The sequence below is a fragment of the Hyperoodon ampullatus genome, assembly GCF_949752795.1.
Source record: "Hyperoodon ampullatus genome assembly, chromosome: 3".
NCBI lineage: Eukaryota > Metazoa > Chordata > Mammalia > Artiodactyla > Ziphiidae > Hyperoodon > Hyperoodon ampullatus.
This window is the reverse complement of record NC_136916.1, coordinates 52,979,892-53,004,425: the sequence shown is the minus strand read 5'-3', so window position 1 is coordinate 53,004,425 and position 24,534 is coordinate 52,979,892. Positions and strand designations below refer to the sequence as shown.

Genomic DNA, 24,534 nt, shown 5'->3' with positions numbered 1-24,534 from the left:
AAAGAATGGACCTGTGCCAGGTTCTGGAAGAGCCTTCTCCGTGCACCCCTCCTGCCCCCTGCACGGAGCCGAGCCTGAGCTTTCTCTTTGCAGAACAGGGCACTAGGACAACCACAGGCCACCTAAATCACTCCCCAATCACACCAGGGGTGGGAGGGAGAAGGCACCCCACTCCTGAGCTGTTGCAAACCTGAAATCTATAGACAGATGTGATAAACGGTGGGAAGACAACCCCACCACACTCTCATGCTCCCTCAGCCCCCTCAAAAGGCTACGCTATAAAAACACAGCCCAGCATCCTGACGCTCAGCCTCCTTCTTGGAGATGACATCATGCATGTAGCAAGGGATCCTGTAAATGCAACCATGGAGCTGGCACGGTGGTCATCAGGGATGAAATTCCAGTTAGGAAGCCCGAGGAAGACCAGCACCAGAAAGCAAAGGGATGAAAGCAAACAAATGCAACACTTGCAAAAGCTTTGGAGTTCTTAGTCAACCCAGGGCTTGGTCCTGGAGTCTCAGTCTGTGCCAGGTCACACAATTACCTTTTACATGCCAGGAGAACCCCCTGAGGCTTGGCTACACAAACCCCCGGCAGATGTGGCCGCATGATCCTGTATGGACGCATGCAGGAGAGATACAGTATTATGAAGGACTAGTTTTTTTTTTTTTTTTTGCGGTATGCAGGCCTCTCACTGTTGCGGCCTCTCCCGTTGCGGAGCACAGGCTCCGGACGCGCAGGCTCAGCGGCCATGGCTCACGGGCCCAGCCGCTCTGCAGCATGTGGGATCTTCCCGGACCGGGGCACGAACCCGTGTCCCCTGCATCGGCAGGCGGACTCTCAACCACTGTGCCACCAGGGAAGCCAAGGACTAGTTTTGAAATAGGCGTCACTCACTTATTTTCACAGGCTCAGAGGGCTGAATGTACCAGGAAGGGATCGCAGGATGCCAGTCCCACCCCTGCTCTCAACCCATCACCCACCTGGGCAGCAGAAAGAACCACACACCTTGCTTCTAGCTCTGCCCTCTCCTGGCCACCAGACTCTGGGTGAGCACACTAGCCTCATGGGGACTTGGTTTCCTCACCTGCTACACAGAACCTGCCCTGCCTGCCCACTTCCCAGGGCTGCGGACGACCAAATGGAAGGTACACGTGCAGAGTCTCAGCAAGTAGAAAGTGACACATGAATGCTCACTATTGTGAAAAGAAGCATCTTGGTGCAGGGCAAAGAGCAAGGATTGTGATGCCCGACAAACCTGGGTTCGAATCCTGACTTTTCTACATATCGACCTGTTACCTTTTTATTTACTTACTTGAAACGTTCACTTATTCCAAAAAGTTATTTAAAAGGGGCTTCAACACTAACTGTTGCAGCTGTGTGGTCCTGGGCAATTTCACAGAGCTCCCTGAGTCTCCTTGGTTTGCTTATCTGTGAAATGGGGAAGGATGAATGACTCTCTCGCTTCACACACTTGCAGTTGTGGGGCATATGGGCCAGCGCCCAGCATAGTATCTGCGCCGTATCGACTGGATGAACAGCTCGTGTATTCCTACCCTTCTCCATGGGCACACGGGTTAGCTAGGGCACTTAAGTGAAGGACCCCAGAATCAACATACTCTACGTTACTGCAATTTCATAGAACATTTTGTACTGCTGGAGGAACATCCTAGAAGGGAATGCATTTCTAAGGCTGTTTTAGATAAGGGCTTTAAAAATGCTAAGCTTCTCAAAGCAACACTAAACTTCTCAGCAAACATGACCAGCCCCCAACACCCCACCCCCTGAATGATCCAACTTCCCACCACTATTTATTATAAAGGAATGTTGCTCCAAGACATAAAACTTGGAGTTTGAAATTGGCAACTTGAGTAAACCAAGACTTGAACCTCAAGAAAAACCCTCAATTCCCAATTCCTGCCCAAATAAAAGTAAAATGGAGAAGATTGTCTCCTGGTTTTGTGCCTTGAGGGAAATTAGAAGCCTGGCTTTCATGAAGTTCTGGCTCTCATTTCAATTGAAGGGGGTCTAAGAAACACTGATCCATCATCTGTACTGCCTAAAACTAAACAAAACGTACAGATTATTCTCAGGCTTTAAGATCAATTACATCTGAAACCAGGTCAAGTCTAATTTGCCTGGGAGAGCTTGTGGAAGTTGGAAAGGCAAGAATGGATGTTATCTGACAAACCACAGTTTCTCCTTAGAAAATATGGCAGGAAAAACCAGTGTGTAGAGCAGAAGCAGGGCATCGCTCTCCCACCTACAGAAAGTGTGCCTTGGAGTGGAAAGTTTTAGCTAAAAGTCTAGAGCAGGCAGCCATCTCATCTGTGGGGAGAAGCCTGTGCTTCTCACCGCAGGCTCCTAACAAATGTTCCTGCCAGCTTTTAAGACGCAGTATTATAAGCGGTTATGGCAACGTGTCCTCAGAGACGGCACAGTCGTCACTAAATCTTTTCCTCGGCATTTACATTTAGAAGCCTGTGGCTCATGGTATCTACATTTTTTTCCTTCTTTTTTTTAAAGAGGAAACTTGTCATAAATTGCAAAGCCATTGGAGGGTTTTAACTTTCCTGGGGAAAGAAGTTATCACAGGGACGTTAGCAAAAGTTTGAATTTTCCATGGAAAAACGAGCAGATAAAGCTCCAGCTCGATGTGCAGAGGGCAGAGCTAGGACTTTTCCTGTCATTGTCACATTCTGGAGAAGACCAAAATGCTGACTTGGCACAGCGGACTGCAGGACCGCAGTGAAGGGGGCGGCTTTTTACTTGCCCTGGATATAAATATTTTCACATGCTGTGATGTAGGGCCCTCTTGGGTATACAAATAATTCCACAGGCTTGGAAAAAAAAAAACTACATTGCTTCAGGGATCTCCTAACCTTCTCAGTTTTCCCCCAAATATCTGTCTGGCAAATGCACACAAAGAATTTTCCTTTGCAAGCCACTGGTAATTTTATATTCTTTCTGCTCCTTTTCACTCCAGGTCACACTGCTTGTGTGTCTGGAATGTAAAACACATCTCAAGATGTAACCATGAAAAGGGGAAACCTTAACGGAAACACAGCTGCTACAAGGGCAGGGCCAGTACCTAAAGTAACTTGCTATTGTGCTTTTAGCAATGCATTTTCTTTCCTGGCTGCTTTGGCTTTCTTTTGTATGTTGCTTCAGTGGTCTGGGTTGCAATTAGAAAATTGCTTGTTTCACCCAGGGGGTGGGGTAGCTCATAAGAACTCAGATGTGGAAAGGGCTCCACAGATCACTAGGTCTTCACTCAGTAAGGAAGGCAGGCAGGCAGGCCAGCGGTGAAACTAACCAAGGAAGGGGCATGTAAATTCCACCTTTAAAGATTTCTGGAGACAGAGATCCAAACCTCCCCCACAATCACAGTCTCTTTTAGTTTTCAATCCTCTCGAAAAGCCAACACTTCTTCCTTTTGTCCAATCAAACTTTCCCTTACTGTAACAGAAGTTCCCTTACACTTGTTTCTGAAATTCAAAATTACATGTTAACCAAACGAATTATGAGTCCAGATGATCTTACTAAAAGAGGGAGTCTTTAAAAAAAAAAAAGATGGGCCTGTGTAAAGAAATCCACAGAATCGTATGCGGGTCTCTGATAATTTTTCTTTCCTGGTAATGACAGACTCATGGCAAATAGAATTATTCATGCTGCAGTCTAAATACTCAATCCTCCTAAAATCTCAAAATGCAGGCACTGTTAGAAACTGAAGTCATCCCATGCTGGATATATATGTATGCCAGTACATACATATGGTACTCCCATTTACATGCATTGTTATGACATACGTTAGAAAGTGATTTTGTTCTGGGTCTTCGTTTCTGTAGTGCTGCTGGGAGTCTTGGTGAAGACATGCTTAGACCTGACCCCCAGGAGAAACAGCACTGAATAACTTGGGGACACTGTCCATCACCGCAAGGAGAAGGGAAGACCGGCTCCAACCTTCTGCCTTGACAGCCTGGTTCGTTTCAACATGTCATGAACAGGGTTCGCCCTCCATAAACAGCTTGCCGAACTTCACGGATGTAGTTACCTTGTTTTCCCAGGGTCCCTGCAATTCACTCCATTATTCTTTACTGCAGGCTGGGCTTTCTTTCTCTAGGGAGCCATGCAAGTAGCTCAGGCCCGGGCCCCTTCCATGTGTTAACACTGATACAGGTGTAGTCAGGCACCCCAGAGCTCTATCCACCCTGCCCGCTTTTGCCAATGGACCACTCGATTTCTCAGAGGTATTAGATATGGGACCTCTTAGTAAGTGGCCTCTGGAGTCAAACTTTTGCCGTTTTAAGACTCCTACGGGGGCAGGCATTCTGAGGTGAGTCTGTGTTGGCCATTAAGGAAAGTGAGTTTAGGGAAGGCAGGTAGGTAAGGACAAGGAGTCCACAGGGGGGATGGGGACAGGGATCTGGGCCCGTTCTTAAGAGGCTGCCAACGATATTTGGAAAAGACTTTGTTTCATGAAAGCAGGCTGGCTACACAGCCCTTTCTCAAGGGAGGGGCAGCCGAATCCCATACTTGGCTCTTCTAAGACTTCTGTCAGCCTTTGGAAAACATACAAATAATCGAGGGGGACTGCGAAGCAGGAGTAGGAAGGAAGAGGAGGATGGCAGTGTATGTTGCACCCTTGGCATCAGGCGATGGGGCTGGGGGATGGGAGACCCGGCAGAACACTGTCAGCAGAGTCCTGAAAGCCCACCTCCCCAGATGGCCCCAGATCGTGCCAGGAGGCCTCAGGAAGGACAGGGAGCCTGGAGCACGGGATGGGGCTGCTGGGTGTGAACCTGGGGGGTTGGCAGCAAGAGGAGAGGGAACTACGCCTGTCTCTGGCTATTGGGCTGGGGTCTTCCCAGAGTGGAGCTAAGCTACAGAGAAGAGTCCCCCCGGGAGCAGGCACCAGTGTGGGTTTGCTTCTTAAAAAACAGGGACTTAAGGTGGCAGACCTCCTCTGGTTCCGCCGTGGCTGCTGCCATCTGGCCCTGGAGAGCCAGGTGCCCATAGTCACTGGTCATTTGTGAAGCCAGTCCTCCCAATTCCTCCGGGTTAGTAACCGACTTAGTCATCTGGAAAAAGAAAACAAGCAAGACACAAACACACAGGGACACACAGAGAAAAGCATGAGAACCATGTGTTAATACCACTGGGAGTCAAAGGGTCTCATTCACTTTTAAGCTTGTGGCTTGCGTGTGGGGCTGGACGTCGGTGAGGGCAGTTCAAGCGAAGCCCATGCTGCAGCCCACATGACAGGCCAGCGGCTCCCGGCCAGGTCAAGGCAACATGCTCAGGTTCAGGCCGTGCAGCGTGGAGGCCGGGCCTCAGGGTCCACTCTCTGGGAGGTGAGAGCAGCAGCCTCCACCAGCCCTGCCCCGTGGGGTTACCGGGGAGCCCCCCCCGAGAAACCACAAGGGGGCCCAGCCCCGTGCAGGGTGCAGCCCTGGTCACACATTGCTCCCGGGCTGATCGGGTCTCTGGGGACTCAGGAGCAGGTCCCACACCGCCGAGAGAGGGCACAAGGACAGGATCATCAGGAAATCGTGACTGAAGAGATGGGTAAGTCTAACGTTTTGGTGGAAGAAACTCACAGAATTCAGCTCTGTAATAACCTTGTGCCAAAGAATGACAACGTTTCAGCCACAGATTCAGTGAAGAGAATACTGTAGCCTAAATGGTCAAGTTCTGCCTTTTTACTCTCAAGATATTCTGTGTTTTCCTCCTATGTGATAGAAAACCTTACCTCCACTTACCCAACCTAGCTAATACCCTCACGTCTAGTTTTTCCTCCTCTGACAAAAATGCCTCTTAGAACTCACAAGGGCAGTTGTAACCCACCACCCAGAAAGGTATCCATGTCCCTCTTGGGTCCAAGGCTTCCCTCTTCCCCACCTGTTCTTTTGCTCTGGATGACGATACTTCCCTCTCTCTTTGTGGCATCTAAAGTCCTTGATTTTAAAGGACTTAAAAAAAAAAACCTGTTAAATGACTCATATCCATTGAGGGCGGGAATGCGGGCCCGTCTAAGGCATGTTTACCAGGAAATGTTACAGGCTTTCGGGCCGAGGTGTGGGTTCCCAAGGAATGCATGCCTCACCCCGAGAAAACGAGGCTGTGCTAACAGCTGCTGCATGCGACCCTGCCACGAGGAGCACAACAACCCTGGGGGCCGCCCAGTGCGGTGGGGGGAACACTCACCCCCTCCGGGCCCTGGCCAGCCAGTCCAGGAGTGGCAACGCAGCCCCAGGCTGGGCTCCTCAAGTGCATGGACACCCAGGGTCAAGACAGGCCGGCTGAGAACCTGGCCCAGGAGATATTCCAGAACCCCCTGAGGCCACTGGAGACATTTTCAACCCTGCTGTACCGTGCTCCCTGCTTGGAGAAATCAGTACAGTCGGGCTGCCGGGCTAGCTGGGACGCCCCTGGGCTCTCCTGAGCGGGGCCAGCCCGAGGCCGACTCCAGCCTTCTTCCAGTCGCTGAGATGGACACTGTTCCTTCCTCCCTCCCCAGCCCAAGTCCTTCTCAACAACAGGGAGTCTGGCACAACCGCAGAGTTTCTAAGAATGAGCAGCAGCCGCCGCCAGGGAAGCCTTTGTGGTCCAAGCTCAACCTCTAGTGGACACATGACTACATGACAAAACCATCCAGAGAGGTGCCTGGCCTGATGGGGCAGGAACCACGCAGTCCCTCCAACTCAGGCTTAGGTGGTAGCATCAAAGAGGCATCTTTCAATTTTATCCTGTGACATCTGAGCTTTCAGAAGTTAAGAACTTTCTTACTAGGTACGTATATTAACTCTTTGTGGATAACATTTTTCTTTTTCTGTACAACTTTTTAACCTATCAAGATAGCATTCACTGTCTCTCAATGCCATTTATATCTAAACATCCATATAATACAATTCTGATTGCATTACATTTTAGCAAAAAAAAAAAAAAAGTCACCTCCAAAAGTTACATGCCTTCTGTTGTCAGGAGAAAATTTTTTTTATATAACTACTGTTACATTTTGCCTGAAAGACTGGCAATATCGTACTGTTCAGCACTGTCCAAGTATTATAACTTGATTCCATTAGACAGTCTTGGTTCTGTCCCCAAATGTCTTCTCTTGTACTGTAACTTTAATCCATAAAAACATTTCAAGTCCTCTGTGAGATAAATAGGATTTTTTTTTCTTTCTCTATAACTTGCAATTTCCTTCTCATTTCCTCCTTGATTCTAATTTTCTCTCTTTCCTTTGCTCCCCTGTCCTCATGCCCAACTCTCAGTCATTTTTAATTCCCTTTTGGAGCTTTTTCGTGAGATGAGAAGTCCAGCGGCCTGGGGCTTCTAGACCACAGGCAGCCAGAAAGACCACAGATCAGGACAAAGCTGAGGCCCAGCAGGAACTAGAAACACAGAGGACTAATCTCTCTCCAGCACAGACCCAGATTTGAAGACTCAGTGGTGTGGTGGATAAAAGGGCAACCAACAGTGGGGTGCAGGGTGTGCCCATTTTCTTCTTACCATTTCCTGAGCTGTTACCGCAATGGCTTTGGAGTATTTAACCACTGTCGTCTGATAGTCGACAAACGTCCCCTTTGGTTCTGGAGGAGTGCCTTCATCCAGCTACAGGGGAGAGGAAAAGAACCCAAAGGTCATCAGAGGCCTGTTCAAGTGTGGGCTTTATTTTTTAGAATCAGGAACTTGGGAAAATGGAGAGGCCTTCAGAGTTTCTTGGGTCCAGAGTCAACAGAACCCCCCAACTTCTGTGATAAGGACCTCATTAGAGGCACACATAAGGTACTGGGGGCACACAGGCAAGGAGAGGACCCCCAGTGTGTCTGAAGGGAGTGGCAGAGCTGTCCAGAGGAATGATGTTTCAGCCAAGTCTTACCAGGTAAGCAGTGTGCCACACACGAAAGGTGGGGAAGGAGTCCCAAGGAGAGGGAATAGCGCTCAAGCACATGGAGGTGGGTGTGAGCCAGAATGTGCAGGGAGGTCAGAATGGCAGACAAGAGCTGGGGGAGGCCGCAGAACCTCCATCATGAAGGGCTTCCCTAAGAATGGTACAGCCCATGGATGTCTCTACCCTGGAACACTCACTTCTGACCTAAGCTGGGGAAGAGAAGGAATTGGAAGCATCAGGAATGACTTGTTCATCTGACTCTAGTACCACAGGAACTGAGAGAAGGGTGAGATCAGTGTGGAGCGGAATAGGTGGAGAAGTGGGACAGTCCCTTGAAGGGCTGGGGATTTATTGGCTCAGAAGAGTTGAATTTGAGACCTGGTTCCAGGACTTGTGAGTAAATACCCAGCTTGAGGCTCAAACTGGTTCTTAGGACCTTCGCTGGAAACGTCCAAGCATCAGAAGGTTGTAGTAAAGATCAACTGAGATGATACCTCGTCTACATGAAGGGAGAGGAGAGGAGAACCATGATAATGAAGATCATGATGGTGATAAAGATGATAATGATGAAGAAAAAGGCCACCCATCCTCACCACCACCATCGTTGTGACTGTCACCACTGGTTGCTGAACGATATTCTAGGTGAGGAGACAAGGTGAACAGAAATGACTACAGGAAGAGTGAGTGCAGTGAACACGAGGGGGCTGTTGAAGGGGTGGGAATCAGGCTGGATCTGTTTGATGAGGAACCTTGCAATCATGAAGAAAATGGCGGGGTCTGCAGTAGGCAATGCTCTATCTGGCAGCTCTCTGCCAGATAGTCTGTAGTCTGGGAAGACATTAGGGACCAGAGGGCAATTAGGAAAAGATTAGGTGGAGTGGTCAATGAGAGCTACCTGTCGTGAGTAGATCCAAGCTACATATGCGAGTTGAATGAATGTATCACTGTAGCCTAGTATATAACGTGGTTGCACAGGCCAGGATGTAATCTCTACCAAACCAACAATACAACCTACAGGGTAGATTTTTTAAATGTTTCTTTATCAGGGAGTTAGACACTGCCAAGTATCTCTATCACACTTTAGGGGCCCGCTGGTCAAATGAGGACTGAGCTGTGGACTCATACACTCAGTATAAATTAACTGCGCATCTTGTAAGGGTCGGGCCATGTGGTGGGAGCCTTCGTATGAGATGTGGTGTAACTGCAAACATGCCAGGATGTTGGACTAGAGGGCAGCTTAGAACACAGTGGCCACTGGTCACCACGATGAACCTTCCAGTGTGAGGACAATGAGAGAAGTAAGAACAAAGTAGTGACTTTTGTTTAGGATTTCAAATTTACTTAGTTGAAAGAACTTTCCTTTATTCTGAGTTTATAGCCTTCCTACTTTTTTTTTTTGGTGTTAACATGTCCTTTATTTTATGAAATACTACTGATGTAGATATCAGGGTTTTTGTTTTCTTTCTTTAATTACCTTCCTTGGCCAAAAAGGAAAAACACCCCCCCCCACAGCCCCAACACACACACACAAAAGCAAACAAAGAAAAGGGACTTGGTCATAAAATCCCGAAGATTGAGATTAACCTCAGTGAACGGGGGAAAAAAAGATTTAGAAAACTTGAGTGATTTGCCCAAGGTTATCCAGAAGGCTGATTAGTTCATGGTAACCTGTGAATTCCCAAACCTTCTGGTGCTTAGATACAGAGAGAGAATTTCAAGGAGACACTCCAGAGCAGAAGCTCCAAAAGTGGCAAGAATTGCACCGAACTTAGAATCAGCTTTGGGTACACTTGAAGTTTTTCTGCCAGTCACTGCCTTTTGGAACTTTAGACAATGATTCTAAGAGTATATCAGTGTTTTAACCAAATAACCAAAACTCAGATAGAAAATGACATATTTACAATGCGTTGCTGCTTAGGGGCTCAAAGGACCTGAGATATCACTTAATACAAAGTCTCCAGTGATGGGCAGGCCGGGGTGGGCTTAGAAAGGAGACAATGGGGAAGAGGCATCGTGCAGTACCCAGGGTGTCAGGTCAGGGTAGACAGGAGTTTAGGGGGTATCAATGAAACCCCAATTATCTACTTTGCAGAACTGAGGGGAAAAACCCCTTTGCTCCCAGCCTCTGGGGCTCATGGTGTCAGCGGTTCCTAATAATTGCTATCAGGTAACACCAGACCTATTTCCCAGCCCTTCCAAAAGAATCAGGCATGTCCTGGGCTGAGAGAGCAGACGTTACACCCCTGAAATCAGACAGTACAAGAGCCACTCTCCTTATTAAAGATTCATCGCAATATGCAAGGCTAAAAGGCTATCAAAAAAAGACTTCCATCTTCCAGGGATTTATGGGACTCTTCCCTATCATTAGAGTGATTGTGAAAAATACCTCCTAAGAAGAAAAAGATTATCATTTGAAGTTCTCATTTGTACTGAGAAACCTTGAGCTCCATTATTTAATATCCTTGATAGATACATGGCTTAATTTCAAAGCTCTGGTGTTCCCATGTCCTGAAAACCAAACAAACCCACTGAGACTTATCCAAGGGCCTTGAGGAAGAGGGCAATTTACTCGTGTTCTGCCAAACTGTCCAAATTTGAAGCATGAGAAGCCCACAGCAGAAATTATTGGAGTGCTTTGACAAGGCAAGCCTGGGGTCTCTAAGGGATCCCCGGCATCCCAGCCTAGCTTGGGACATTATCAGTCTGATAATGTTTGCATAATGTTTAATGGGAATTATCCTAATTATAGTTTCAGGCTATCATCTCTTCCTGGAGATAAGAACCAACCAATCTTCTCTAAATTAGCAATTAAAGACCACTTATTATCCTGAAAAACCACATTAGTGTATTCACAATCTGACAATGGACATTTCCAAACACAGACGAAGTCTACAGTTCTTAGCTATGCTATCAGAGGATGGCAATTAGACACTGACGAGTAGTTGTTAATTCTAATGAGCATCAAACTGACATGATTAGTGAAGGATTCCTTGGGGATCCTTCAAAAGGGCAGGAGATACTGTCCAGTCATGCTTCCCTACCGACCCAACTCAACTGGTGGGTCACTGGAGGAGAAATGATACCCCTGTCATCTATGTCTGTTGTCTACAACTGGCCTCTGAGGGCTTTTACACTTAGCCATTTCAGTGGTCCCTGCATCTGGCTAGATACCAGAACCATGGGGAGATTTTTAAATTACCAGGCTTCACGCCATAGAGATTCCAAGCGATCAGGGTCGGGGCAGGGCCTAGGAATGTGCATTCTAAAATGCTCCCATGAATTCCAAAGGAGCCATTCTGAAGACCAGCACTTGGGAATCACTTCGTTATTTCATTTTGGAGTTTGTTCCCCACGACAACCCTACGAGGTATACAGGGGTGGTAAATAATTACTTCCATTTTTTTTTTTTTTTTTTTTTGTGGTACGCGGGCCTCTCACTGTTGTGGCCTCTCCCGTTGCGGAGCACAGGCTCCGGATGCGCAAGGCTCAGCGGCCATGGCTCACGGACCCAGCCACCCCGCGGCATGTGGGATCTTCCCAGACCGGGACACGAACCCGTGTCCCCTGCATCGGCAGGCGGACTCTCAACCACTGCGCCACCAGGGAAGCCCAATTACTTCCATTTTATAAGTGAGGGGACCAAGGATGCCTTCTCCATCTTTTTCCCCCGTGTAAATGTGGAAGGAAGGGTGCGACCGGCTTACAAAAGTAATGAATGAATAATAAAGAATGAAGACTATGTTGGACATATGATAAACATCTGTACATTAATCAGACACCTCAAGAAAAGAGGAGGCTTGCTGGTGTCAGCCTGGATTAGAGGGCTCCTCTGACAGCTCCTTAGAGAAAAGCCCCTGGGACCAAGTTAGAGGGAAACCTTGGAGGAAATGGGGCCAAGGAGTGCAGGAGGGCATCTGGGAACCCAGGCCCACCTTGCTCATGGCTTCTGCGATGGCGTCGACCATGCCTCCCACCAACCCCACTTCACTGGCAGCTTCATTCAGCGTCACCATGATGTCGTCCACGGCCTCCTTCATTAGCTGGGCGGCCTCCGTGATGGCATCGTGGGTGTGCTGTGCCTGAGGTGGGGGACAGGGCGGAGAAGATAACTGTAAGATGTTTCCATGAGCAGAAGGCAACGGTGCTCAATCTCTTAAGAATCACTTCACTTCTTTTACAGATAACCTTAAAAAGCAGAATATAAAACTACATCCCCATTATGGAGCACAACAAATGTATTCTCTACTTTTTCCTTTCCTTTATTATGTTTGTACATTTGTTTGCAAAATAAATAAAAGTCAGAAAGACAAAAAGAAAAAGATCTCTTTTTGCCAACAAAAGGAAAAAAATCCCCTGCAATTTCAACCAGCATCTTATGATGTGACTAATTTTACGTTAATATGTTCAGGGTGGTAGAAAGAGAATGCCACAGATTCCCTAATATACAAGTTGACGGATTTAATAGAAAAACTAAAAATCTATATAAAGAAAAACATGTGTTCACAACAAATGCGCTTCTCTTCAAAGTTGCCCAATACACTATAATTCTCTTTCTATAAATACAACTGGATTATGGAAATAGAGATACATACAGGAGGCAGAAATCTGCAGAAGGCTACATGGGTTTTGGAACTATGTCACAAATTACATTTACATGAGTTTGGAGGGACGAATGATTAAAGTTCTCCAGGGACAGATACTCTGCAGGCAAAGCCTGAGTGCTCATGAGTTCCCCTAGACGGTCCTCGGAGATGCTTTAACAACATGTATGGAGCCCAGAGCAGGCCCTGGCAAGTGAGTGAATGAAAGGATGAAAGAATGGTGGTGCCAGGCTCCCTAAAAAACACCTTGAGTGGTAGCAAGATGAAGGAGCAAAAAGTGAAGGTCCTGGGGTCAGAAAAAGCTGGGGTTGAATTCTGTCTCCACTGCTAAGTAGCTAAGTGGTCCTGGGCGTGGGTTCTTAAGCAAAATGGGAATAATTATAACAATGCTATGCAGTGGAATTCTGATGAGATAAGATGGTTGTAGGCATCTTATCATTTATTTATTTATTTATTTATTTTTTTTGCGGTACGCGGGCCTCTCACTGTTGTGGCCTCTCCCGTTGCGGAGCACAGGCTCTGGACGTGCAGGCTCAGCGGCCATGGCTCACGGGCCCAGCCGCTCCGCAGCATGTGGGATCTTCCCAGACCGGGGCACGAACCCGTGTCCCCTGCATCGGCAGGCGGACTCTCAACCACTGCGCCACCAGGGAAGCCCCATCTTATCGTTTATAATAAGAGCAGTCTAGTAGGGGACCGTGTCCTTACCTGGGAAATCTGAAATAATGCGGGGTATTTTGTGTCAGAAGTGCATTGCATCCGGTACCCGATGCCCCCGTGCAGTGGCCATGGCTGCCCTGAAGCTCCTCAGAGGAAGATGACCCCTCTATAAGGCCCAAGGAATTGCACCTTTACTTTGGTAGATGAGAAGGTAAGGAAGCCAGTGAGAGATGGTAAATGGTAACTCTTTTGAATGATTAAATAAAAGAGAAGAATTCCAAGAAGAGGCTACGTGAGCCATAGGAACTAGCTCAGCCTTTTGAATTGAAGAGCCACAGGAATCAAGAAGAGTCCTTCCAAACCAACAACTGACGAGATGTGAAATATAGTAATTATGGATGGTTATTCTCGAGGCAACTGTGCCAGGATGCAAATGCTAACTATTGACCATTACTACTAAAGTTACTTTAGAAGGTAACAGTGACAACCCTGAGGAACAAAGATCCCTTTCACTCTTCATCAACAGGCTGGTGTCCGCCTTCTCTATTTCTTAGGCCCTCCATGGGGTGGGGAGGCGCCTTCCTCTCTAGACAATCCCCCCCTGCCCCCCGCCCCGGTACAGAGCTCTGGCTGCCCCCTGGCTGGCCCCCTCACAGTTCCTCCCTCTCACACTCTGCCTGCAGAGACTGGTTCTGTTTGCCCCCTCCATCCTCCTCTCTCTTCAAGGGCCAGCCTCAATACCACTCCTAGCAGAAGCCCTCCATGGATGACTGCATCCTCATCAATTTTCCTCTGGACTCTTACAGCCCTGAGAAGCAACTCTGGAATCAGAGAGTCATCAGAAGGCAATGGTCTCAAAGAAAAGAATGGGGGGCAAGGGAGGCTGCCTGATTTCTGAGGCTAGGTAATGCAAAATGATACAGCTTCTGCCTGGCTCTCTCTTAGGACATGTGCCTTTGAAGTCCTAAGCCTCTGTGTGAGAAGGCTGGCTATCTTGATGCTGTGTGCCAGGCAGCCTGCATGGAGAGACCACACAGAAGTAGAAAGGGGTGTTCTGGCCCCCAAAAGTCTGGGTGATTTCCACTCAGGCACCAGATCTGGGAGTGCCTGAGCCTCAGGTTGTTCAAATCCCAGCTGCCATCTGGCTACAATGGCAGGAAGGACCCTGAATGAGGACTGCCTCACTGGGTTCGGTGGATCTGCACATCTGCCAAGAGAATACAAAAATGGTGGTGTTTGAAGTCACTAAGTTTTAGGATGGCTTGTTTGTAGCAACAGCTAAGTGGGACAGCACCTAAAAAGGGCTCCTAACCCAGCCTTGGCATTAGAGAAGACTTCTCAGAGGTTTCTAGGCCCTGGAGGAAGAAGCCAGACTCTAGCAGTGTGAGGAGGGGGGAAAAGGAAGAGATTTCCAGGCAGAGGGCACAGTCTGTACCGAGGTCCAGAGGCGAGAAGGAACGTGCATTGCGAAGATGAGTGAAACGCCGTATGTCAAGGGGACTGGTACAGTGCCTGGCCCACAGCTCGTGCCCCCTTCCGTTCTCTCTCAGCCGACCCCAGCCCCGTCTCTCCAACCAGGCCGCGTGCTCCCTGCAAGCAATTTAACTCTGCTTCCCTCGGGAAGGTGGGTTTAAGGTACCGAGTGAGACTCATTTTTTATTTTCGGAGATAGTTTTACAAGGATAACCTTCACGGGTCATTGGTAAAACCTCTCCTCTGGAGAGGCTTACTTAGAAATAAATGGAGCCATCTGTTTTTAGGCTCCAAGAGAACATGGGTGGCAGAGCTGAGGGCAGAGAAGTGGCGTGGGGGAGTCAGATGGCCCTCCCCCTGTCCCCGAGCCATCGGCTGGGCTCACTGGGGCTGGGATGACATGTGCTCTAGCTCCTCTGACTGGACCAGGAAAACTGGACAGCATGCCTGTGAGTGCTGGCAAGATGCCAAGGGCTAGCATGAAAACCAACCTGAGGGCCCAGTGTGGGACTTTCATACCAGTGTCAACGTCTAGGTTCTTATATCTTGGGCTGGGTATTTGAGTACTTTACAATGTTTCATCCTAGGTGACAGATAGGGAACCAGGAATAACAATAAACATCAAACCACAGAACAGCAGCCATACAAGGACAGCTGCTAACATTTCTGAGGACCCTTCTATACCAGGCACTGCGCTGACCGCTCTTGTGTACATCTCTTAAAATCCTCACAGCCCCCTGGAAGGTGGGAATTGGGTGATATCCCCTGCAGGGACCCCTCTGACAGCTGCAATCTGAAAATGGGAACTTAAGCACCTAGAGCTAATAGGCCTGGTGGAGGACAATTGCCGCTGACCAGCTGGCCATCTGCTGAGCCTACGCCACTGGTCAAAAGGAAAATGAGGCTATAGACAGGTCACGTCAGATTTACCAGGACTACTGAACAAATAAACCTTAATGCAGGGAATGTGCCATCTACAAGGAGGAGCCTTCAGCCTGTCTGCCCCAAACAGGGTACTTTTAAATGAGGTAAAGCAACCAGGTACCATGTGGCAAAAGCAAGGGGCCTCAGGGCCAGGTACTACTCCTAATGTTGGCTGGGTGCCGCCTCACTTAGCATCTCAGCATCAGCCTGGCCCCAGCTCTCTCAGGGGCTCAGGCATCCTGATACCTCCAATGTCAGCCATTGGAGGCTCCACACTTGCCCATGAACTTGTCGCCAGTTCACAGTTCCCAAGTTTGCTCCTTGGAGTCCCTCCAGGGCCTAGCTTGGATGTGTCTTCCAACTCCTGGTAGCTTGCTACCAGATGAGCCCTGGCCCTGGAACCTCACCCACTGTTGAAAAGTAAGGCATTTGGTCAATCTTTGTCCCAGGTTCCTAGGAGCCTTTAACCCCTTGGCATTTCCCAAGTGATCACACGAGTGTCTGTTACTCGTGGTGGGCCCCTCGGACCACACAGTAGTTTATGCTAACAAGGTCTCATGGGGACCAGTAGGTAGATTCAGGTTGGGGGCTGGCCGTGCTGGAAAGACCAACGATGTGATTAGAGGGCTGGGGCTTTGAGCAACATAATATCATCCTGACCACCAACCTCTGGGGAGATGAGGGGGCTGGAGATGGAATCATTGGCCATATGACTGAACTCAGTCAATCAAGCCTACATAATGAAATCCCAATAAAAGCTCTGGACAGGAAGCTGGAGTGAGCACCCCTGGTGGGTGATGCGCAGCAGTAAGCTGGGAGGGTGACACATCCTGAGGACATGCAAATTCCAAGTTTGGAACCCTCCCAGGCCTCACCCTCTGGGTCTCTTCTTTTGGCTGGTTGTACCTTTAATAATAAAAGTGTAATTGTAAGTAGAGCAATTTCCTGAGCTGAGTTGTTCTAGCAAATTACAGAACCTAAGGGGCAGTGAGAACCTCTGAATGTAGCCACTTGGTCAGACTGAGCGTGGTCTACGAAGCCTGGAGTTTATGGCTGGTGTCTGAATCGAGGGCAGTCTAGCAGGGGCCTGTGGTCTTACCTGGGGAATCTGACCTAATGCCAGGTAGTGTCAGAACCCCATTGCCCAGGCGCCAGGTCCACCCATGCAATGGCTATGGCTGCCCTGACGTACCTCAGGGGGAGAGGACCCTTCTAAAAGGCCCAAGAAATTCATCTTTACTTTGGTAGATGAGAAGGTAAGGAAGCCAGTGAGAGATGGTAAATGATAACTCTTTTGAGTGATTAAATAAAAGAGAAGAATTCCAAGAAGCTATGTGAGCCATGGGAACTGGCTCAGCTGGCAGAATGAAAAAGCCACAGGAATCAAGAAAAGTCCTCCAAATACAACATCTGATGAGATGTGAAATATGTGATCATGGATGGTTACCCTGAGGCAACCGTATCAGGATGCAAAGCTCTCTCTCTGAGGGATGTGATGGAGTGAACTGGTAATTTAGGTTAATGGCTGATTTCATGGCACAGAGAAGGTAAAACACTAAATGTGCAGATTGCTTTATTTTGATGGAAGCCTGAAAAGTGACATCTCCTGTACAAAACCCTCCAGAGAGAGCATCTCACACAAATATGTTCTCATTTATAAAAAAGGTAAAATGTAAAAAAAAAAAAAAAAAAAAAAAAAGGTAAAATGTAAGGTGTGCATTTCTGTAAATCTCACTTAGAATGAGGTAACTATTGGTGGCATAAAAATGTTAGCAACTCTGTACATTCCTATTAAACAAAGTACACATTTGCAGGGAGAAGTGAGAGCGGCTTGCCAAGTATCTGCTCTCCCATGCAGCCTTAGGAAGGTATCAGAAGCCAATTCTGGGGGTGGCAGAAGTAAATCACAAAACAGTTCTCTGGAACTCCTTGGAAAACGTAAAGGACACCTTCTCCACACCAGAGCATCAAAACCTACAAAAACACATCCTTGATCTTGGCTGTCCCAGAAGTGAACCACCTTCCCATCTGCTTGTGGTGAGGAATTCTTTAGAAGGCCTGCTTCTCCTTCACTCGACATGTTTAAGTTTTCACAGATCCTTAAAGGGTCAGCTCAGAGGCTGTGAGGCCTCCTCCAAGCCTTACCCAGAGCCGTGTCCTCTAACTCCAATGGCAAACCTCATCTGGAACACACCACTGAGGCCAAATCCCACACATGGGCTGCCTGAGCACACTAGCTTCAGACCCCAAAAGACACAGTAGGCTCTCAATTAAGGCAGCCTTAACCAACCAAGAGCAATGTGGCAAGTGGAGTCAGCAGGCTCAACAATGAGGTCATTATTTTAGAATCTGGAGGGGATCCTTGTTACTGCTCCTCACAGAGCAGCAAAGGAGAGAAATCAGACTCTGTTCTTTTCTGGAAACGTGTCTGAAGTCTACTTCCAAGGGAGCCTTATTTCTTTATTATAGTGCTTCAACTACAAAGCCCAGTAAAGCAGGCATTGACATCACAGGAGTTTGGAAAATGGGAGAAGGCTACAGGGGGCAGGTCTCGACTTTAGTAGAGGGGAAAAACCAGCTGATAATTAGAACTGCCCAACAATGGACAGGGTGGCATATTTGCTGGAGTGTTACAGGCAGACGCTGGAGGGGCCCCTTCAAGGAGGATGGAGGAGGGAACTGAGTGGGGGAGGGGTGAGTGGGGGAGAGGTGAGTGGTGGGGGAAGCTCTGGAGGTACAGAATGAGTGTAGAAGGGGGCTCAGTGGGATGAGGGTGAGGTCACAGAGCAAATGTCTTGTACTCATGTGATTCATTAACACCAGGCTCTGGGACTGTTATTTTCTAATTTTTTTTTTTTGGAACACCCACTATGTCAGGCACATTATCTCATATAATCTCTACAACTACTCCGGAGGTATTCATTACCAACCTTGTTGTTTAGATGAGGAAACAACGGAAGTTATTTGCCAGCAAAAGGCAGAGCTGGGATTTGAAATCCAGATATGTTGGCCCCCCAAAGCTTATCCTATTTCTCACCAAATAAAAGACACTGAAAACCATTTAACCACATTTAGACCACATGCAAACAAGGACTACGACATCTAACACATACGTTTTATACATCACCTAACACGTAGCAAGTAACACCTAGTAAACATCTGCCCAAAGAACAGCACCCAAGGGGATTAAGTCTCTGCACTAGGCCTCTTAGGAAAGGGCCTTCAAGCCAACTTGCAGTGTCCCAGGCACCCTGTGACAAGCCTGTCAGAGTCTGCAGACAGCACAGGTACCTGCTACCAGTGACAGGATCCATGTAAACTCCTGCATCGCTGTCACTCATCCCATGTCTTAGTTCATCACCTGGTGCTTCAGGTCTTTCACTGAGAACTACTCCACACTGTTCTCCAGCCCACACTTCCAAGCAAAGGATGTCACTATAAAGCTTACAGTGCCAACTACAAATGCTCCCAACCATGAGGTTCCTTGGCGTACAACAGAATTCCACGAGGAGCTCTGAACTTGCAGTCCAAGCAGATGTGCTAATCTCTTAAACATCCAGAAACCTACTAATTTGAGTTCTTCTGCTGAGAATGGAACCCCCTCAGGTTAGGCGTAGAGATGTGGCAGTAAACAGCCCTGGAGAAAAGATAACCTAGAACTGGGTCTGGAAGGTGAGTCCCAGCTGCTCCAGTTTAGGGAGGGAGCAAAGGGGGCGGGGGTCTGACTCTGGGGTACCCGTCACTAACCTCTGACAGCCAAAGGGTGTTCTTGTTCTTGCTCTGCCCACCACTTCAGCAACCAGACTCATTTTTTTGCCAGAAACCTCAGAACAACTTGAGGGCCAAGGTTGAACGCTCTCAAAACTGTTAGAATCCCCAGAATTAATCTCTTACGAGTTGCCAGATACATGAATGAAAAACTGAACACAGAGAATGCAAGTCCAAGACATTATTCACGCTGCTTCCAGAATGGCGTTTCTAGACTATGGATGGGCTGCGCCAGTTTCCACTGCTCACTAGAAAGCCCCAGCTCCTTCGCGTGCAGGAGGAGGCCTGTCACGGTACAGCCCAGTCTTCCCTCCCGTCCCACGGTCCCCACACTCGGCATGTTCCATACACACCAGACTAGAGTGCTATTTTCTAAAGAGATCGCAATCCTTTTATAACCCTCTCTGTGCTTTGCAGATGCTGCTCCCTCTTCCCTGCCTCCTTCCTTGACCCCTCCCAGGCCTTGCTCCTGAGTTGGCCTGCGTTTCCACATGACCCCACATGCACCTCGCCTGTGATCTCGGACAACTCGGCAGGGCAGCCTCAGCTTCTGCATGTGTGCAGTGGGAACCTTCCCACGTCACAGAGTTTCTATGAAGATTACATAAGATGTGTAAGATGTAATAAATGACACAGAGTCGGCACGCAATAGCTGTTAGCTCTGAGATCACCATTTTGCCATCTGACTCAGTCTAGAGTCTTCTCTGCTATACCACGTGACTGATCTGAAGATCTTAGACATACAACAAAGCACACTAAAAAAACCACACACACACAAATATATATAATGGATCCTTGTAGCTCGTAGGTCAGTATGCTACACAAATCTTTCCAGTAGTGCTCTCTCAAGTTAGTCTGCTTAGGTGAAGACCCATTAAGATCACATGATTGTGTGGAGGCAGCTCCTAGAAGATACAAGTGGTGGGAGAAGCCTCCAGCCCACTCTCCAGGTTCCAGAACCCTGAGGAAACTTAAGGTGCATGCTGGTTTCACAAGTAAAACAATCCCTGACAATTTCTCTGACCTTGAGAGAAAAGGACATGTTGTCACCATCTTTGGCCACTTAAAAGTACCTAGGTGACACATCAGGCTGAAGAAATGTTCCACTGTAAACTGGTAAGGGAGATTTTCATATTAAACTACTGTCCCCAAGGCAACAGCAACACATGCCATGGGTGACCTTGACCATGTTTCTCTTTGAACCTAAGTACCAGGAACAGAAACGACACTTAGTGGAAAACAATAGAGGTTTGCTTTGTGTCAACACTGAACAGGTGCCGGGCAGGTATTATGGTTTTTATTCCTGTAATAACCACACAATACATGTTTCTTTCCCAAGGATGCTTACCTACACACACTGTCACGGAAAAAAAAAAAACAAACTTCTAAATCAGCCTTAATTGTGTGCATTTCTTGGTTTTCCTCTTAAAGATTCCTGGGAAGGCCAAGAGAAGATTATTTCCCACCTTTAAATGGAAAATCAAATGCCACCATCCAAAAACCGGAGGTGCCCTCCCTGGAGGGACATGATACAGAGGAACGTGTGCTGGCTTCTCAGGGTCCTAAGTGAGCCCCTAGCATCCTGAGCTGTACCTTGGGGTTTCCTCCGCCTTCCTTGGCTGCGTACAACATCTGTAGGGCAGACTCTGCGAGCGTCTTGGTCTGGTCCAGCACTGTCATCTGCTGCTGATGGTCCAGAATCTTGGAGGCGACACCCACTGCAGCTAAGATCAAGGGCTCAAAGTAGCTCGCCAGTTGTGTCACCTTTCAAGACAAAAAAAAAAAGCCCCAGATGCAACATGTAAACACTGTGTCTTGTTTAGGAGCCCGGCTGCTGGGAAGGGGGCTGGGACAGGGATGGGATGAGTCACAGGGAGAGGCAGATCTGCTGGACTTCACTTTTGTTTTTTTCTATTTTACATCCAGTATTACGAATTACAGTCACCATGTTATATACATATTAGGTCCTCAGACCTTATTCCTTGTACAACTTTACTTTTGAAAGTACTTGTAATTCATGAACTCTTGTTCGGATTTTTCTTTTTCTGGGGAGCTCTTTGTCTGTTTCTGATCATGGCAGAAGTGCTAAGAAATCTGTTCTGAGATCCACAGTTAGGTGTGAGAATTTTACAAATCTTAATTTTAATTTCACAAATAGAACAGCTTTTGAAAGAACCAAAGGCGAGCAACTTACAAACTCAAAAGGAAGGGGTATAGAAGAGGGCCAGGGGAGCATGGCAGTTGAGAAAAGCAGCCTGAGAGTAAAGGCACCCTCAAAAGCATTTTAGGAAGCCAACCCAACTGCCCTGCGCCTCAAGTATTTTGACCAAACCGTGGATTTGGAAAAAAAAAAAAGCAAAAATGATTTCCCATCAGTCAAGATGTGCTGTTTATGATCAGCCCAACCTGGGAGAACAAAAAAGCCTAAAGACAGCTAAGCACTGTTGCAGCAGAGGCCTGTCTCCACTAGGTAACAGCATCGATGGTGCATACAACTGTCCCTTGGTATCTGCAGGGGATTGGTTCCATGACCCCCCAAGAATACTAAAAATCTGCGGGTGCTAAAGTCTCTTATATAAAATGCTGTAGTACAGTCAGCCCTCTGCATCTGTGGGTTCGACATCTGCAGATATGGAGGGCTGACTGTATATGCTCACCAAAGCTCACCATCTACCTAGCATCCATAATATCAGATTTTAACATTTTGCTGTCCTTGCTTCAGACACTGTCATCTATTCCCCCTCAGATAAAACACGACGACACTGATCACACTTTTCCGTTCAACTCCTCATCTTGTGTGGCAATTACTAATTGCTAAATTATTCCCATCAGATGTATTTAAGTTCACCTGATGGGAATAGCTCTCAACTCCCTTAATGCTTCTTTAACCAGCAACTCCCTTAATGCTTCTTCCCATGATGTGGAGGAAGAATGAGGGTGATGGGGATGCAGGCAGGAAGGCTGCTTCACATGGGCAGCGGCAGTCACTGGGTCAGCAACAAAGCAGGGGGTGGGAGTTGGGGGTGGTGGTGAGGGTCCAAAATATTAAAGTTCATTAAAGCTAATAGTGAGACAAGACTATCAGCTAACAATAAACATCCTGTGACTGTTTTATCCCCAATTACAGTTATCTTACAGATAGGTTTCAAAACACTTGAACAAGGCTGCTGCTGGCCCTTATGGTGCTTTGTATGAATTTTAAAGGGGCTCCCCAACCTCTGGGCAGACCCGATCGATGTCAAGGCACATGACTTAGCAGGATTCCGGCAGCCCCCCGTCCTGCCCGGCTCCCTGCTTTGGCCAAAGACCTCTGTGTAAGGCCCAGTCTGCATAATCCCCAGGGTATATTATAGGCAGGGACAGCCCTGCATATCTGCACTGGATTTCATCTCCTCTTCCCCAGGAAGGGTGGTGTCGCCACCAATTGCAGTGATGGGTCATCAGGGGTCAGGGTTCAGGAGGGGTCCCGAAAGTACTAAAGGAGTCAAAATGTTTAATGCATTAGAATCCAACATGTTTTCTGGATTCGTTTTATTATTTTAAAAGTACATTTTATCAGTGCAACTGTAAAATGTCAAGGGTTGCTGTGTGCTGAGCATAAGTAAACACAACTCAACAGGTGCCCAACTTCCTCAGGGAGGGAGGATGGCTGGGTGGAGAGGAAGCTCTGCTTTCAAAGCCATGAGATTTGAATCCTCCCTGCCAATTCCTTTTTAAGACATCTTAGGCAAATTGCTTCCTATTACTAAATTTCAGTTTCCTCCTTAGTAAAATGTGATAGCACTAAGTTCCTTAAAACTTTAGGGGGATTAAGTCAGCGTGCGTAAAGGCCTCAGTACAGGCCTCTATGTAGTAAACACACACTAGGGGTCATTATTCTTCACCTATTGTAGGGCAAAGGTTTGGAAGGGATGGGATTTTTCCTGTATTTAGGAAGTTTAGCAAGGACTCTAATACCTCCTGTTATTGAGACACATGACAGAACAGGAAACCTCCTCACCTGATTTAGTACAGAAGTGAAAATAACACAGAATTTTGAGTATTTGGTATATGATGTTGAGTCCCTAAGCCTAGGATGGCAGAGTGGGTTGAACGGTGACCCCTAAAAAGGTATGTCCATGTCCAAATTTCTGAAGTCTGTGAAGGTGATCTTACAAAGGGGTCTCTGTAGGTGTGTTTAAGGATCTGAAGATGAGATCATCCTGGATTGCTTGAGTGGGCCCTAATCCTGATAACAAGTGTCCTTAGAAGAAACAGAAGAAGGGAAGGCAGAAAAGAGGGAGACAATGTGACCACGGAGAGAGACTGGAGAGATTCAGTCAAGGAATGCCAAGAGCTACCACAAGCTGGGAGCAGCAAAGAATGGAGCCTCCAATAAACGTGTGGCCCTGCCAACGCCTTGATTTTGGATTTCTGGACTCCAGAGCTGTGAGAGATTACATTTCTGTCGTTTTAAGCCCCCCAGTTTGTGGTACATTGTTACAGCAGCCGTGGGAAACCAATCCAGGCGGGGTCTGAGAATCTGCCTTTATCAATCACTCCCAAGTGGGACTGAAGCTGCTGAATTGGCACCCCACCTGAGCGCCGTCATGAAGCACTGGGACCAGGTGGGCATCAACCACCAGCCCACGACCCCTCTGGATGGAGGCCCACTAGGCTGCCATTGTCCAGAACTCCCTTTCAGAAGGTGAGACTTGTTTAGCCAAAGGACCAGAGTAAATTGATAACTCAGGTGACACAAATAAAATTTTCATGCCACCCACTGACATAGGAATTAATCTTCCACACTAAACAACGTAAGGGCAGAGATAAGGATGTTGCCCTAGGAGTCTAGAAATATTTTCTTACGAAATTCCTACTGGAATCAAAAGTAACTGCTGAACAGAAGTTCGGTTTCTCTGCCAAACTCATTGTCCCCACAGCAGTCACATACGCAGTGCTCCAGCCTCCAGGCCCGTTCTGCACACCGCCGCCCCCCGGCCCCTTGCAAACTGCTTCACACAGGTGGACAAGCCCTTTCTTATTATAAAGGCACTCAGGTGAGAAATGAAATTTACCACACTTGCAATGGCAGAGAGATACTGGCCATTTTAAACCCAAACACCTCTCCTTAGACCCAGCAGGAAGCTTGGTAGGCCCTTAAGCTATCCTGTACTGGAAAAAGCAGGAATATTGATTTTCTAAAATCAATACCTGGCAGAGATGATTTTG

The 24,534-nt window shown here is 47.6% G+C and overlaps 1 protein-coding gene across 4 annotated transcripts in view; it reads right to left on the bottom strand.

The window, feature by feature from the left end:
• The window catches only part of TLN2 (talin 2), a gene marked incomplete at its 5' end in the record, with an annotated part of 203,651 nt that overhangs the window by 51,119 nt on the left and 127,998 nt on the right, over window positions 1–24,534 (bottom strand). For 3 of the 4 annotated variants that reach the window (XM_079698821.1, XM_079698822.1, XM_079698823.1), the window contains 4 exons: window positions 4,962–5,081; window positions 7,516–7,617; window positions 11,830–11,976; window positions 20,917–21,087. In XM_079698821.1, the coding sequence (XP_079554947.1) occupies window positions 4,962–5,081; window positions 7,516–7,617; window positions 11,830–11,976; window positions 20,917–21,087 (540 nt within the window). The remainder of the gene's footprint in view (window positions 1–4,961; window positions 5,082–7,515; window positions 7,618–11,829; window positions 11,977–20,916; window positions 21,088–24,534) is intronic. The other variant, XM_079698824.1, reaches the window with a different exon arrangement.